We start from the raw sequence: 16,233 nt of genomic DNA on the forward strand, positions 1-16,233 counted from the left end.
TAAGAGACTGACTAGTATGAAGAAATCCTGTTCAAAACTAGGTTCAATTGGATCTCCAATTTTGTATTTGGAATGGGAATCATCGGTTAAGCCATGGAATATCCGGTGCAGTATTTGGATCCGATCTAGACCATCTGGTGATTAACTGATTACACTAGGTTCTGACTAATACAAACAGAAGTGATCTGGACCTCTGACTTCCTATATTAACTTGAAGCTCAGAACCTGAACATGTTATGGAGAAGCTGAATATTTTGACCTCTCTACTACAAAGGGCCTGTTCGCTTCAGCTTATTCAGCCGACTTATTAGCCACCAAACAGTATTTTTCTCTCACAACAAATCAGTCGTTTCAGCTTCACAACAAATCAGTCATTTCAGCTTTTCAGCCATCTTGCCATTTATCCTTAAAGATCCCATGGGCCTCATCTTAGGATGATATTGCATGCCATCAGATCCGGAATGACAAGTGTTATTGCAGTGCCCAAAATAATTTGGAATGACTTCTGCAAACCACTATCACATTTAATCTAAAACAACAAATATTCATGTCTAAGTTAAAACAGCTCACGGTTCATTTTGACAACGTTCGAATTGGAAACACGGTACAAAGAAATATCTTGGCCTGTTAGCAGTACTACTGAACAAGAGCAAGAAGCTCCATTGTCTCTTTGACTAGGAAGACACACAGGCAGGAAAATCCTTATCTGCCATTCTGATTTCACACCAGACTACAGTCTACTACAGACTCAGTGTTAAGCCGCCCAAAATGGTTTCTGCTCTGAACAAGGAGTTGGATTGCCCTTAGGTACGCTGTCTATGACATCAATATCGTCGTCGTCGTTATCATCTCCGTAATCCATAAGCTTCAGCAAAGTATCTAGAAATGAACGCCAAAGATAGTATGCAAATTAGCTAAGTTAAATCATATTCTGCAAACAAACTATATTATAGTGTGCAATATTACCAGATAAGGGTCCGCCTTTTGGTTTTTCCTCCTTAGGCTCCGGCGAGACTGATCTTGTATCCTTTGGAGGTTCCATCAGCTCCTTCGATGCAAAAGTCTTGCTCTTATTTCTTGACAACATCTCATTTGAAGGAAATTTGGGTGGAGGTGGAGGCATGCTCCTGGGTGATGGAGGTGGCATGTTTTTGGTTGGAGGCAGCAGCATGCTCTTCGGGGGTGGTGGTGGTATCTTATACGATATAGAGAGATGTGAGGGCATATCCCCTTGGTCTGGTGGAAGCATTCCATTTGGTCCAGGCTGAACTTTCTTTGGAGGTGCAATTGATGAACCAGTAATGTCACATAAACTATCTAGACCTGTCTTAATAAATTTGGACCCCAGTTGTGAGTTCTGGAAAGATGAAAGAAAACAAAGAACAATTTTGCATCAAATTCATGTGCGTTAGAGTATGTAATGTCTAATGGCAAGCATAAGAAGAATAAAATCAGCAACAATTTGCATAAACATCACAAATATGAGCATATTTTGTATGGAAGCACAATAATAGTTATCATGACTCTTAGCAGGTTCAGAACATAATGTTGTGATTTTGGAAGACAGAAGCAGACATGCTGTAGACTTAATTTTCATCTTGGGGAAAGTTTGTATAATTTTGAACGTAACAAAAGCATAGACAAGTTTATGCTAACACAAGAAATGTACAGCATCTGAGTCTGCTTAACTAAGACCAAGAAGTTTCAAATGGAAGGACATTTTGCGTGTTTATATTGCCTGGAACTTTCGCACAATGAGGAAATTTTGCAAATGCAAAACTTTCTTCAAAGAGAGGAACGAAATAAAGTATACCAAAACCTACTAACAAGAATATATTAACAGACAAACCACCAACCAACCAATTTCAAAACTTAAGGCATGCTAGCAATGTTAATCAACACTAGTGAAATATGTAATTAAGCAGAAATAGATCAATGGGAAGGTTAAATTTATATTTTCTGTAAAAAGGTAACAAGATGTTCGAAGAAGTCTGCATCTTGTGAATTGAACGCCACCGCTAATGCAAACGCCTTGTCACAAAGCCTGTGAAAAACCCACACATATATCTGTTACCACCTGTGAGCTTCAGACAAGGTCAGAGAAAATACCTGGAACGAAATGAAATGTCAGAAACAGATAAAAGAATACGATAAGAAAACAAACAAGCAAATCTGGCAATCCACTGTTGTTTTTAATAGTATTGTGAAATTTAGATTTGTAGTTTCCATTAAGAGAACTGCAAGAACTTCAGGATAAAGCAAAATCTGCAGGTCAATTTATATTTTGGGGCTAGTTCAAAGCAAGTCAGATAAATTCTAAAGTAGTTATTTAATTCACAAGTCTATAAACAAGGAATCATTAAGTTCTTTCAAGTGTATAAACATATGATCATGAATTGCATGGATAACATTTGCTGTGTTGCATCAGAGCTCCTGGATAATCAAAAGTGATTCCCTTGTTTAAAGGCATCATGGACAGAAGAAAAAAATCATTATTTTGTGGACAACAATTTTGAAATCACATTTTTAAATAGATGTCGCAATGCCATACAAAGTTTTTCTTGTAGTTGACAGAGCAACAATTTACATCAAAGTTACAAAACAAAAGTAAAAATAGGTCAGGGATTCCTGACATAAAAATTGCCTTGAAATTTTATGTGGATAAGCATCAGTGGACTCATCAAAGATGGCACAATCCAAGCTGAGAGATAACAAAGAAAGATGAGAAGGATGTCATCAAATCAGGATAGGCATCTACTGAACACCACAGGGAAGGAAGGTGTGGTCATGGAATTTAGGACAATGAATTAAAAGGGAGGTAATACAGAGAGAGGAGGTGGATAGAGGGGACAGGGACAGCAGAAAAAGTACGAAAGAAGAGGTTATCTGCTGCACCTCCTGTAGTTAAGAATTAAGTCAAGACTATCAGCAAAATCAATAAAAGTAACTTTACCTGATTTTCTGTAGTCGGACCCTTGGAAACTGGTAGTTCCTGGAATTTCCTTCTGGAACGTTTATCCGCTTCCACATCCGAGCTTGAGTTCGCTTTTATCACCGTGCTTGTTGATGTGGATGTCACTGGAACAGCCTGAGTTGTCGACGATGAGGCATGCTTGAGTGTGAATGCCACTTGCTGCAATGGAGTTGCTTGGGGATAAATATCTCCATAGCCACTGTAAAATGTCCCACCATTTACTGATGGAATAGGACAGGTCATATTACTGGGTGGTGGAACCCCAGAATATGTTGGAGCCACAGATTGCAGTGTCACTTCAGGAGCAACAATGGGAGCAATAACTCCAGTAGATGCAAAGGAATGTGACGGTCCTGCTAACACATTAGGACTTAAAGTAGAATGGACATCCGATCTTGCTCCTGAGGTATCTACACCAGCTAACAACTGCTGAGGAGGTGGAACAGCACCATATACTTTTGAAGAAGAAATTCTGTCACACAAAAAAGGTATAATAAAATGAGCATAGCAAGACGTTTATGGTAGGATCCAATATAAAAAAAAATAAGAATATGTACATGATTCGCTGTTGAGGAGAAAGAAAAAAGACACAAGAACATGAAAACCATGTATTGGGACCTTTTAAACATCAGACCAAGCTTCCTACAAGCATTTCTTTAAGAAAATAAGTATTTGAAGGACGAAGCTGATAACGTCAAGATGAGTTACTGACTAAGCAAAGCAATGTTTTTACTTAACCAAGAAGGCGTGCGCACGAACGCTAAGGTTGTATTTTCAAATAAAATGGAAGATGTTAAACCAAAAGAACTCATCATTTAATTAAACATTGGAAAATTTGCATACCTGGAAGCACCGAATTCTGCTGCTATTGTATCCAGGAGGTTCTCTGCCAAAACTTTTGCAGCTTCTAGGCTCTTTAAATGCATACTTGTGAGGTATAGGTGTAGAGGTTGCTGTGAAGCTGCAATAGATGTTATAGAATAAAATGCAAACTTCCAAATCAGAAGTTTTCAAAAGCTGACAAAATAAATCACCAACCTTCACCAAGACAACCGCCAAGATTCTCTGAATTTTTTCCTCTTATTACAACGGTTGCCCCTGTTTCTTTCATGATGTGATTTATGTACTGATCCTACAATACAAAAAAGCAAAAGCACCAACAGCACACAAACAGTTTCTCCCATCCAAATTGGGATGCCAGAGAAAGCTTTATGATTAGATTTTCAAGAGAATGAAAGAAAACAATACATGATTGACAAAACAAAAACTGAGAGACACTAATAACAAAACAATCAAATCAAACCAGCATCACATATAGTTATACAAGAACATACATTTGGCCCACGAATTCGAGCTGCGATGTTTAATGATGGATCTGCATCAAAACCCAAAAATATCGAGGCACTAAAAGGATAAACAGCCTGTGAAAGAGGAGTAGAGATGAAGTTAACTTTCTCAAGCAGAATTCCTTATGTAGCAGCACAGCAAACATACCGCGCCAATCACCATTTCTCTCCCAAAAAAAAAAAGCTACATTTCCTCATGATTTGGAGATATAGAGGATTACCTGTCCACTGCTAGAAGAATAAGAGACCAATGTAGACTCTGAGATTGTGCCTTGTTTCAATATTTCTTCAATCATTGAAGCCGCACGGTCAACTGCCTTGATACGCTCAGCGGTATCTTTCAACTATTGAGGGTGCAAAAGCAGTATATTATTATTTTACTACTATTACATGGAGTGCTTATTGAATACAGAATATTAAAATAGAAAAAATAACTACAGGCTGCTATTTATGGCAATGAAATTGGCATTAATATCATGTAATTTTTTGTTATAGTATAGATGGATGGTACAAGCATTGAAAACACTAGGAATATTGCACAATTGAATTGCATTGCACCGAACAAGCAGACATGTTGAATCCCACTGCCCGCATAACTAGGTTAGCCAAACTACTGTATGACCTACTAATCAGCATTGACACAGTTACTGTTTCACAGCAGTTAGACACGAAAGTCCACTCTCCTTTTAAGCTTCCCTGTTAACTAAAAAACTTTAGTCATTGGTCGAAATCTTTAAGACCTTCAAAGGTAGTTTTAGAATTCATAATCCTAAGGTAGTTCATAGTGCCACTCCCTTATAAGCAATCGCAGTTAAACAATCAATAATCAAGCCATATCTGACAGTGCCATAGCTTTAACATAGTGATCAAGTCAGTAAGCCGTGTAAGGTTTAATGTTACAAACAAAAGAAGAATAAGATAATTGGCATCACCATCACTGGAAAAAATGAAGGAAAGAAACAGAACAAGGTAGCAAACTCAATGACGTCTTTCAGTAAAAGTTAATGCATGCAGATTGCCCATCAAAATGGTCAATTATACAATTAGAACTGATTAAATAATTGTTTCAGTACCGAAACTTCAGATAAATCACAAAATAAAGTACTGAATTTATTATGGGTACACCAAAATAAAGGGAAATGGAATTCAACGGAAAGAAGAATATTTACCTGAGATCCAGCAGAGATATGTAGATAGAGCGGTTTCTCACCATCAGGCTGTCCATTTGGAGGGTGATATTTTCCCCTGACCAGGTCAAAACAAGCAGAGTCTCAGGAATGGACCGTCAAAACCAAGAGTGCATGTCAAATATACCTGGTAATGATGACAGTGCTTGTGCATCTCTGAATCTGTTAATAATCAAGAAATCATAAGTACCTTCTTTCACTTAACGTAATGCAATGTTCTAGAAGCAAAAAAGTTCACCAAAGTAAACTAGTCTTTTCTGGTTAAGGATTTACCTCTTCTTGTGTTTGTCGTTTTGTAAGCTTATATCGCACGGATGGATCAGCGTCGTTTATAACAACTTCCCGCGCTATGACCTCATCTGGTATTTTTGCCTAACAGGAAAAAAAAGGCATACAAGTAGTGACGTAGATGCAACCAGATAACCCTAGATTATATTGTCCACATAGCACCTCTCGGAGCTAAAAGAAAGGAAAAGAAATCAGTATCGTAAGAGAAACTATGTCACACAACAGTTACCTGACTCAATTTCTGAAGTGCAGCAGAAGCATTCTGGAGCACCAATGGTGCAATATGCGGCGGCAACGAATAAGGAACAGGGACTACACTAGGCAATGTAGCAGCTCCATAGGCGGTGACGCCAGGCAGTGCAACGCCAGGAAGAGCGCCGATGTTAATCACGGGCATCCCCGACACGGCAGCAGCCTTCACCGCCGCGGAGACCAAGTCCTCCGCGGGCTGATCCCACTTCCTCTTCTTCCTACATAAGAGCCACACATGTTTCAGCGGCTCAGCATCCCCAACGGCCCAACCCCTATCTCAACCGCGAGGACCGCGCGCAGAGTAGTAGTTTTCGAGGTCAATGGTGAAACCGTGACGGATCGGACAGCGAGGGAGGGAGGCAGGGAGCTGGGTACCTTTCAGGCCTTTGCCTGCCCGCGGCGGCGGGCTCGTCGGTGGCCTTGTGGGCCCGGTCCTCCGTCATGGGCGCTCGCCGGCGGGTGGGTTCGCGGATGAATCGGGGGAAGGAGGTGGGCACGAGGCGGCGGTGAGGCTTGGATGCGGACGACGAGGGGATGGGTCCGCATTGGTGCCTGGGCGCCTAGCCGTGTCCGCGGTGGCGGCGGCTTTGAAGGGATAGCTGGCGTCGTGGGATACTGGGATGAGATTGGAAAAGAGAGGCGAAAAGAAGCGTCTTTATTTTTCTATATATACGAAACATATAATTTTCGAAAATCATATTTTCACAATTGAGTGTTTTCGTTTTAGCCAATTCTTTCAATTATTCTTCATCATCAATCTTCTACATCTTGAGATTGGAAAAGAGAGGTCAATACGACACGCAGGCCTCACGACGAGCTCAGTTATCTTCAAAATGCACGGCGGTGACTATTAGGAACACCAATTTGCGCCGCCTAACATGCTACAAATGTCATCGATGAGGTGTATTAGAAGTCGCTCGAACTGGCAGGAGCTACAGCATCAACGCCACTCCACCAATATAACAAAACTTGCCATTCATGTGCAGCAATACATATATTTCGGTTTAACACCATTTACGCAAACCAGTCATACCGCATTAGCTGTTGAACATTTTTTCTGCATATGCCATGGGCGCACATCAGCATCATAGTTGTCGGTAATTATTGCAACTTGGCATGACAGTTTGTTTCTCTCAAGGAAAAGTGAAATGATAAGGGTCAAAAGTCAAAACTAAGCCTCCAGGTCCAGAAGAAACGAAGCCCTTATTGGGAGTAAAAAAGGGAAAAGGAAATTGTCCAAATAGTTTCTTCATCCTTCAAGGGCAGATGCACCAGATATAATCTCAATGAGCTCAGTAGTGATGGATGCTTGGCGTGTCCTGGATACAGAAAATGAAGCAATTAGTCTATCTTCTCAAATCATGTTGCGCATCTTGCTTGCTATAGCAAATGCATGCATTTTCAGTTGGACATGTTGATCAACGATATGCTTGCATAAAAAAGGTGGTAGTTGGAAAAAACAAACCTGTTGTAAGTGAGAGTGAGACGGTCTAGCATATCGCCAGCATTTCTGCTAGAGCTGTCCATGGCAGACATGCGGGCTCCAAGCTCACTGCACGCATTCTCTAGGGCACCATTGTAGAGGACCTGCCAAAGTCAGGCATTGCAATATGTTAGCATAAGAGAGCCCAAAAATTATCTAGTCACTACAAAAAACAATTTCTTGGAAGTGTTATACATGCTTTCCTGTATATTTACACAATACACACTACAAAACCTGCTAAGCTTATCATAAATCTGTTGCTTTGAAGGATAACCGTGTATATTCTCCCCCCAGATAATTAAACCAAATACATGAAAAATGCTTAGTTAGCTCCTTTGTGATCACCAAAGACTTACACAAGAAAACTGGAACTCAGAAAGATTCTGCAATATCTCTGCTTTTGTCTCGCCACCTTCAATTTCATAAGAATCCAGGTCACCCATCTTCCCACCAGCTTCTGATTCTTTTTCTGCAACCTTTCAGGTGGAAAAAAAACAAGTCAGTAACAAAAAATGAAGTTATAATGTTGTGTTTTGGGTGGTTTTGCTGATTAGCTAATTCACAAGCCTCAAGGTCACTTATTACCTCAGGGGACAGTATTGTTGCCACTGTGGGCTTAAATGATATCACAGACTGGAACTTGTTGAAAATAACCCTCAGAGCATCATATTCCACGTTTTTCAAGATGTCATCCGCGAGCACAGCAATCTGAAATTCGTTGAATCGATAGTAATTAAATTTTGGAGCAACAAGGAGAACTGTAATTAAAAAAAGTAGGTACTAATGTGAACATATTCTTAAGATTTCTTCAAAGCACAAATGTACTTTTACAAAAAACAGTATATTCCTGACCCCCTAAGGAAGCTGGACAGTGTGAACACCACAACATGCCAAGACATTTTTCATAATTCAAGTTCCACAAAATATCAAGTTAAAGCATGCAAGAGGCCAGTTTTTCCTAGCAGTAGAATATGGTATATTGAATAATTTGATGCCACAAAGAACCAGCTGCTTCACAAAGTGGGTGGCTAATTTTTATACTTTGATGCTTGAAATTTAAGGCACACAAAGTAGAAACATAAGCAATTAATTCAGTTCTTTCATGTGAATAAAAGCAAATAATAAAATAGGTAAAGAAACTGTCAGGTAGATGAATCGGTACATCCATAAGCTGTTTTGTGGCCATGACTGTTACAGCTAGCAATCCAAACAATTTCATTCGAACCCAGAAGAGCCCAGAGTTGGACTGAATAAGTTAACCAGTAACTAGACCAGACATCCTTTTCTGCGCATTCAGATTAGCTGTCTTGTGAATTAGTCTAACAGGATCATTCATTAAGTTTTATAGCCAGAAAACAAAAGCAACAGCATGATGCTGTGAAAACCATAAGCTATCAAGAAAATAAACAAATCCAAATCTTAAACTGAAACACAACCCCCATAATCTTAATCTGCAAATTAAAAATGGAGTGGCAAAGTTGAAAAACAGACCTGTGTATAGTTGATAGGGTTCTTCTGTAGTTCAGTTATGGTCATTTCAATGCTTTTCTTCGAGTCACGCACCAGCTGCACTTTGCCTTTTTCTCCTAGTACGACATACGTACTCTCTTTCTCTGGACCTGGTAGCAGGAGCGCAAGCATTATACTCACAAACTTAGAACAATATAAAAGGATTCTATTCATATCAACAACATGAATAAAGTACCAGATGTCAATTTGTGAAGGGCCCTGCTAACTTTCACTGATGTTGAATTAATGCCACCACAGAGTCCCTTGTCAGAGGTAATGGTCACGATGACATTCTTCTTGACATCAACGCCTGTCGAGTCAAAGCAGACAGGTTGAACAGTAACATGAGGAAATTTTTAACTAAGATGCAGACGTCTACAGAGTATTGGAACCTTGACCAAAAGAAATTCAAAAAAATCTATGAGCAAAAGCCATCCATATCACACACTCCATTTTTTCTTGAAGTGGAAATTTGAACTATTCATCACAGAAACATGAAAAGAACATACTAATATATTTTCAAAATTGATGAAATGCGACATCTCCAACAAAGGAAGCTTATAAGGATGTAGAGAAGTATGATACGGATTTCAGTTACTTATGAGGCTCTTGGCATTGACATTTCAATCAACCAACTTAATAAACTATCAAGTACATGCCATTGCAGGAAAGATGCCACTTAAAGGTAGAAAAAACCTAGTCAAAGAAGCATTAATTGAATCTCTATGATACCAGTAAGCCTTAGTAGACAGACTAAACCCCATTGAAGAAATCTAACTTGAATCTTACAGTATGTTACGGAGCATTAAGGTCTTAAAGGTGACAGATCAAACCCCACTAAAGAAACACATCATACCAAATGTACAAAGGGCAGAACATTTGAAAGAAACTAGAAAAGAGGCCATCCATTGGCTTTGGAAACTTCATATGTATACATACTGGGAGCATCCCCAAGAAGGGCAGTAAACGGCTGCCACAGGCCACGCGAATTCTCAGTCCTTGTCTGAACAGCCCGAAGCTTTGACGCTGCAACCATCTTCATAGCCTTTGTGATCTTCTGAATGTTCTTGACAGTCTTCATCCGGTTCCTAACTGCATTTCAAAACAGAAAAATAGCAGTAATTAGGAACCTTTTTCGATTCACCGAAGTGAGCAAAGCAACCATAGATTGCAAGAAGCCTTACCAATTTGAGTTGAAACGAACCGCGCACCAAGTGGAGCCATCTCCCTATTAATGTAGTATAAGCAGTCAGCACAAAGCCATATAGACTAAAATTCTATACGAACAAATATACACATCTAGAAAATAAATCATTTCACGCATCAACATTTCCAGTTCCTGAATACACATTAAAAAATGTATATACCGACCCTGAACCTACGGGATTTACCGAAAAGGAAAAATATAAGCGACAAATTACATATGAGATGCGTTTGCTATGCCTCTGATCTACATATGAAATATTTGCGCGCTTGCACTTATCACCAACACGCAGATCAAGCGTTCGCATAATAATGCGTCTAGAACGTTCGCTCATGTACGAACAGACCCCTTTCGCCCAGATCCAGCCCCAGAGGGATAGGGGAATGAGAGGGAAGGTCGTCGCCTTACGGTGGAGAGACGACGGAGGACCGCGCGGCCGCGGCCGCCGGGGAGGGGATGGGGACGGTGGGGGAGAGGAGGAGGCGCCTCCCCTCGCGTCGCAGCGCCGCCATCGCCATCGCCGTCGCGTCGCCTGAGTTTGCCCTGGCTTCTCTCGCAGTCGCAGGCCTGGTTTTTCCCCCTTCTCACTCTCTCTCTCTCTCTCTCTCTCTCTCTCTCTCGGTCTCGGGACGTGTTAATAAGGAAGGAGTCGAGGACAGAAATGGGCTATGAGTCCTGCAAAAACACACGGGCCTTGTACTTCTGGGCTTCTTCTGGGCCTGTGTTCCGGACTAGTTGCCAGTTTTTCCTTTGGAAAAAGTCCATTATACCTCCCTGGAATATGAGCCGAGTTCGCGTTTTTACCCAGGACTCCAAAACCGTCCATTCTACCTCCCGGTACTCTTAAAACCGGACACGTGACCTCCTCCATCCAATTTCACCCCGGTTTTGACCCAATTGGCAATGCATCATCGCCAAGGCGCCAATCCGACGTGTCCTGACCCACCCGTCATTTCTTTTTCCTCTCCCACTTGGACCCACTCATCATCTTTTTTCTTCCCCTCCACCTTCTCTTTCTCCTTCGGGCAGAATGGCGACGCTGCCCCTACCGGTCGAAATCGAGCACACCCGAGCCCCTGTGATGCGACGTCGATGCTCTACCTCTTGCACGTCGCACCCCTAATCACAATGTGGGATTGCCTGGCCACACAGACGCGGTCGTCGCGCCAAGCGCCCATGCCGGCTGGCGGCTGCGACCACTCTTCCTGGCCACACGCTTGGGGGGAGTTCGACAGTGATTGCATCCGCCTAGCCGTGTCCCGTGTCCAAGTCGGGGCTCAACTCCATGGTGAGCTCGAACACCGAAACCCCACCACATGCATCGGCACCGACGGCGCAACAAGGGCCGTGAATTCTCCATATTTGGCGGCGGCAGACGGGCTCCGTGTTACGTATGTAAGATTCGATATGCAATAGCTTTAGCTCCTAATGGAATCTGTTGATGCCTCGCACAGTCGTGCTCATGCTCGCGCTCCGGCTCGACCTCATGCTTCCCTACGTACTGCGTAACTCGCCTATTGCTTGCCCCACTAGCTATTGCGGGCTCACACACACAAGCACGTTCTCCCCGCAATTCTTCTTTGTCTAATCGAGATGCAAGCAAGCAGCAAGTTCTATTCCTCTTCTTTCTCTGCTTCTCGTTTAACAACCACGCAAGGCACCAATAAGCCATCGGTCATCAGCACTGCTGCTGGTGCGTTGGCGGTGCTGATGCGTTGGCATCAACAAGCAACGCCATCTCTAGTTTGAAAAAAAAGAAGAAGGGAGAGAGAAACAGGAGGTAGAAGAAGATGGCATAGACTGACACGTGGGGCCATTGAACAGTTGCCAGCAAGAATAGGTGCCTTGCGCCACGATCGGACAAAACCATCTTCAAAGTCGCCACGTTAGCCGAAAACTGCTTTAGATTCGAGTTTAGGTGGAGAAGCATCCAGTTTCGTAAGCAAGAGGAGCTAAAATGGACGGTCAACGTAAACTCAGGCTATATTCGAGGGAGTTTAACTTTAATCACCACTCGCTCGATCGATGCCCACAATTTGGATAAAATGTTGGTAACCAAGTTTTTGGCACCCAAATCCTCTGGATGTTCAATAGTTTTTTCAACGAAGGTACTGCTTTGAGGCCCTTTGGAATTTACTTAGAATCGCCTTCCCATGATTTGGAATCCAAACCTTTGTTATCCAAACAAGGATATGAGACGGCAGATTCAGTTGCAACGAAAAATCTTTAAGATAGAAACAACGCCATTTCTGTTTGATTTGGACGGAATTTAAAAGGAAATCGGCACCAAAACATTAGAATTGTGGCTCTTTGTTGCATGACACCAAGCTACTAAGACGCCATTTCTACTAAAAGAGGTGAGAGAAGAACGTTAATTTTGCAATCTGGCTGTTTCGCTCTCCAGGTTGAGCGGCTGGTATCGAAAGGATAAATTGCTAGTGCAGCGTTTTTTTTTTGTCTTTTTAGCTCAGCCATGTGGCTATAACTCAATGGAGACGAGAGAGAGGTGTGAGTCGCGTAGCTTAATATAGCAGTCCGATCGGATCCTGATTCAAACGGAGCCAATTTCATTAAGAGGCATCGTCACATATTTTTGCCGAGTTACTATATCCTCTTAGGTATGTTTGGGAGGAGGGGACTAAACTTTAGCCCTGTCACATCGGATGTTCGGATACTAATTAGGAGGACTAAACATAAGCTAATTACAAAACTAATTGCATAACTCCTATGCTAAATCGCGAGACGAATCTATTAAGCCTAATTAATCCATCATTAGTGAATGGTTACTGTAGCACCACATTGTCAAAATCATGGACTAATTAGGCTTAATAGATTCATCTCGCGATTTAGCCTAGAGGTTGTGTAATTAGTTTTGTAATTAGTCTAGATTTAATACTCCTAATTAGTGTCCAAACATTCGATATGACGGGGGCTAAAATTTAGCCCGTTCGGCACAATATTATTTCAAAAAGAATGAGTTAATAGGTGGTATTTGATTGGCTCAAATGTAACGTAATCTGATTACTGAAGATAACGAATCACATTATATGTTTGGTTTGCGATGGTTTGTAATCAATTAGCACTGTCGAATCCCTTGCCTAAATAATATCTATACAAGCTTATTACCCCTCCTCACACACTCTGATCAGATGCAACACCCATACCGTAATCTGATTATATGTTTGGTTTGCGATGGTTTGTAATCAATTGGCACTGTCGAATCCCTTGCCTAAATAATATCTATACAAGCTTATTACCCCTCCTCACACACTCAGATGCAACACCCATACCGTAATCTGATTACGTTACCAAAGTGTATCAAAATAAAAAGGGTAATCATCCATTTCACCACTAAATACACTATAATCTAATTTCATTTGTGTTTACGTTAACTTAGCACGAACCAAACACTATCCGGATCTTTCAAAAATACTTTGCCGGTGCTTTTTCAGGAGAAAACATGAAATATGGTGTCCGGTAGCCAGTAGGCAGGTATGTTTGGTTTGACAGTCGATTTGGAACTGATCTGCATTCCTCCGAATCGGTCGGACCACGCCGACCCAGTTCTTCTCCGTTGGCGTCGTTTTCCTCCGTCAGTGGCTCCGCCGCCGGGAAGGCCGGCGTGGAGGTCGCTGGGGGAGACGGCGCGAGGAGGTTGCCGGGGAGGCCGTGGGGGAGGCCGCCGCCGGGGAGGCCCCGGGGGAGCGCCGCAGCTGGCCGGGGGAGCGCGAGCTCCGACCTTGGGACCTCCGCCGCCGCCGGGGTGTCCCTCGCGGGGAGGCCGTTGCGGGAGAAGATAAGGCCGGCACAAAGAAAAAAGAAAAAAAAGAGAAGGAAAAGGAGGATGACACGACAGTTGGATCAACTTTAAGTGTGACTAACGATGCTAAAATAGCATTATCCCAACGCTCTCAGCCTCTCCAACTAAAAAATAAAATGGATATAACCCTATTTCATTTGATCCCAAAGCCGCATGCTAACTCTTGACTGCGAAGTCTGGAACTCCGGCGTGTATGTCCTGCCGAATCCGGTATCTGTGCAGACTGTGCACTGTGCTGTTGATGATCCTCTCCTCGGCCATGGCAAGACCTACTGAAATACGCAGGCGCCTACTTTGAATCTGAGTCTGATGCATTCGGTTAAAGAAAAGGTTGGCGTTGGCGTGCAGCAAAGCACATGCAGGCGTGCAGCTGAGCTGCGGTCAATGGTCATGGCAGCTCATTGACCAGACCCCTTGACCATCAGCACTGAATGGTGAATGGAATGTACCCCGCTTGCCCGTGCAGAAAAGGTTTTTGCTTTCCCTGAACAGAATAGCTCGGCAGCTTATGCCTGGCTGGTGCTAGCTTGAGTCTTGACGGTCCATGGCAGAACCAGCTGTGCGCTGTGCAGAATCATTTCTTTTCAGAAAGATTTGTGCAAAATTGCAATGGTGCAAAGAAGGACGGCTCTTCGATTAGAAGAATACGAGGGGACATTGCAGTTTTCTATCTAATTCTTCCAAGTTCTAGCAACAGCTGCAATCAATCACGCACATCTGATCACGTCGTCATCAGGCTAAGGGTCAGGCTCGGCGGGCGTAGCAGCAGCAGCAGCAGCGGCGTCCGGCCAGCTCTTCCTCCAAGGCGACGATCTTCAGCGTGGCGATCTCCTCCGCAAGCTCCGCTTTCTCCGCCTCGCGCCTGGCGCGCGCCTCCTCCTCCTCCGCCGCCGCCGCCTCACCGGCGGGCGATGGTCCGGGTCCTGGGCGGGGAGAGGGCGCTCCTCCGGCCGCGGCGGCATCCCCGCCGCCGCTTTCTCCAACCGTCGATGCTTTGCCCTTCGAGGCGCGGGTGGAACGCTGGTACGACATGATCGGAACTCGAACGCGCGGGAACGAGTTGGGGTGGGTCTGTGTGCGCCTTTTTCAACGCGGTTTGTGGGTCGAGAGTTGAGACTCGAGAGTTCAGGCGCGTTCGGCCATTGTTCGCCCTATTTTAGGGGCGTACGCCCTATTTTAGGGACGTTTGGGAGATAGGGTGTTACATCGGATCTAAACACTAATTAGGAGTATTAAATATAGATTAATTATAAAAATAATGGTACAATCCCTAGGCTAAATCACGAGACGAATCTATTAAACCTAATTAATCCATGATTTGACAATATGATGCTACAGTAACCATTAGTTAATGATGGATTAATTAGGCTTAATAGATTCATCTCGCGATTTAACCTATGAGGTTCTGCTATTTGTTTTGTAATTAGCTCATGTTTAGTTCTCTTAATTAGTATCCGAACATACGATGACAGGACTAAAGTTTAGCCTCTGATATCCAAACGAGTCCTTAGTTTGAACATCTTGAACATCAAATAAGTAGCAGCAATGTGATGATTATTTAAACCTAATGGTGAGATTTCACTTACGCATGGTGTCCAGACACATCAAGTTTACACTCATTTTAAAACCATTAGAGGTTGTACTTAATGCACACGGCATGGTATTTTTTATCAGTAAGTAAGATGCCATTTAATCTAACATAGCGATAGTCCACTATTGACTATGGAGTAGTACTATTATATAGTAGTAAAACTTTGCAAGAGAAACGTACTATCTCCAGCTAAGAAAACTTGACGTTTTAAGTAGGGCAATCTGTTTTGCTATTTCCTTTTTGCTTGTTGGGAACGTCGAAGTTGTTTTTGCTGGTCGGTGGTAATGATAGTTACTTGCCGTTTCTGATAATTAACCCACTCCCTCCGTCCCAAATTACTTGCAATGCATGTGTTGGGTTAAAAGTTTACTTTTGAATATTACATAAAGTTAATGTTCTTTTCTTTCATTCTCCTTTCTCTTTAGATGCTTTTTCATGTCATTTCATCATATCTTTTTACATATTTCATTTCCCACGAAATACCACCTACCCCTAGGTATGCCCATTCCTCGGCATTGAGAAACAGAGGTTGGAAACTTGGAATAGAGGCAAGGTTTGTTCCGACATGTATTTTACTGT

At 42.5% G+C, this 16,233-nt stretch overlaps 2 protein-coding genes across 2 annotated transcripts; both read right to left on the reverse strand.

Annotated features, from left to right (window-relative positions):
• Positions 1 to 499: 499 nt before the first annotated feature.
• On the reverse strand, positions 500 to 6,677 carry LOC101774863 (protein RIK). Its single transcript, XM_004985142.2, has 12 exons — positions 6,423 to 6,677; positions 6,025 to 6,265; positions 5,781 to 5,879; positions 5,635 to 5,669; positions 5,490 to 5,565; positions 4,542 to 4,664; positions 4,309 to 4,395; positions 4,013 to 4,106; positions 3,818 to 3,935; positions 2,954 to 3,446; positions 967 to 1,357; positions 500 to 879 (listed from the first exon to the last, which is right to left on the reverse strand). The coding sequence occupies exons 1-12, from the start codon at positions 6,488 to 6,490 to the stop codon at positions 755 to 757; spliced, it is 1,950 nt and encodes a 649-aa protein (XP_004985199.1). The 5' UTR covers positions 6,491 to 6,677; the 3' UTR covers positions 500 to 754.
• Positions 6,678 to 7,007: 330 nt separating this feature from the next.
• LOC101775808 (ATP synthase subunit gamma, mitochondrial) lies at positions 7,008 to 10,852 on the reverse strand. Its single transcript, XM_004985145.3, has 9 exons — positions 10,652 to 10,852; positions 10,224 to 10,267; positions 9,979 to 10,131; positions 9,236 to 9,349; positions 9,022 to 9,149; positions 8,116 to 8,238; positions 7,887 to 8,006; positions 7,513 to 7,634; positions 7,008 to 7,366 (listed from the first exon to the last, which is right to left on the reverse strand). The coding sequence occupies exons 1-9, from the start codon at positions 10,759 to 10,761 to the stop codon at positions 7,297 to 7,299; spliced, it is 984 nt and encodes a 327-aa protein (XP_004985202.1). The 5' UTR covers positions 10,762 to 10,852; the 3' UTR covers positions 7,008 to 7,296.
• Between the last annotated feature and the right edge of the window lie 5,381 nt (positions 10,853 to 16,233).

Source organism: Setaria italica, chromosome IX (assembly GCF_000263155.2).
Source record: "Setaria italica strain Yugu1 chromosome IX, Setaria_italica_v2.0, whole genome shotgun sequence".
Classification (NCBI taxonomy): domain Eukaryota; kingdom Viridiplantae; phylum Streptophyta; class Magnoliopsida; order Poales; family Poaceae; genus Setaria; species Setaria italica.

Coding starts and splice junctions, on each gene's coding strand:
- LOC101775808 (XM_004985145.3), bottom strand. CDS start 10,761: ATGGCGATGGCGGCGCTGCGACGCGAGGGGAGGCGCCTCCTCCTCTCC. Junction 8,007..8,115: donor CAACAATACTGTCCCCTGAG/GTAATAAGTGAC, acceptor TCCACCTGAAAG/GTTGCAGAAAAAGAATCAGA. Junction 7,635..7,886: donor CTGAGTTCCAGTTTTCTTGT/GTAAGTCTTTGG, acceptor TGACTTTGGCAG/GTCCTCTACAATGGTGCCCT.
- LOC101774863 (XM_004985142.2), bottom strand. CDS start 6,490: ATGACGGAGGACCGGGCCCACAAGGCCACCGACGAGCCCGCCGCCGCG. Junction 5,670..5,780: donor AACGACAAACACAAGAAGAG/GTAAATCCTTAA, acceptor GATTATTAACAG/ATTCAGAGATGCACAAGCAC. Junction 3,936..4,012: donor TGGCGGTTGTCTTGGTGAAG/GTTGGTGATTTA, acceptor CATCTATTGCAG/CTTCACAGCAACCTCTACAC.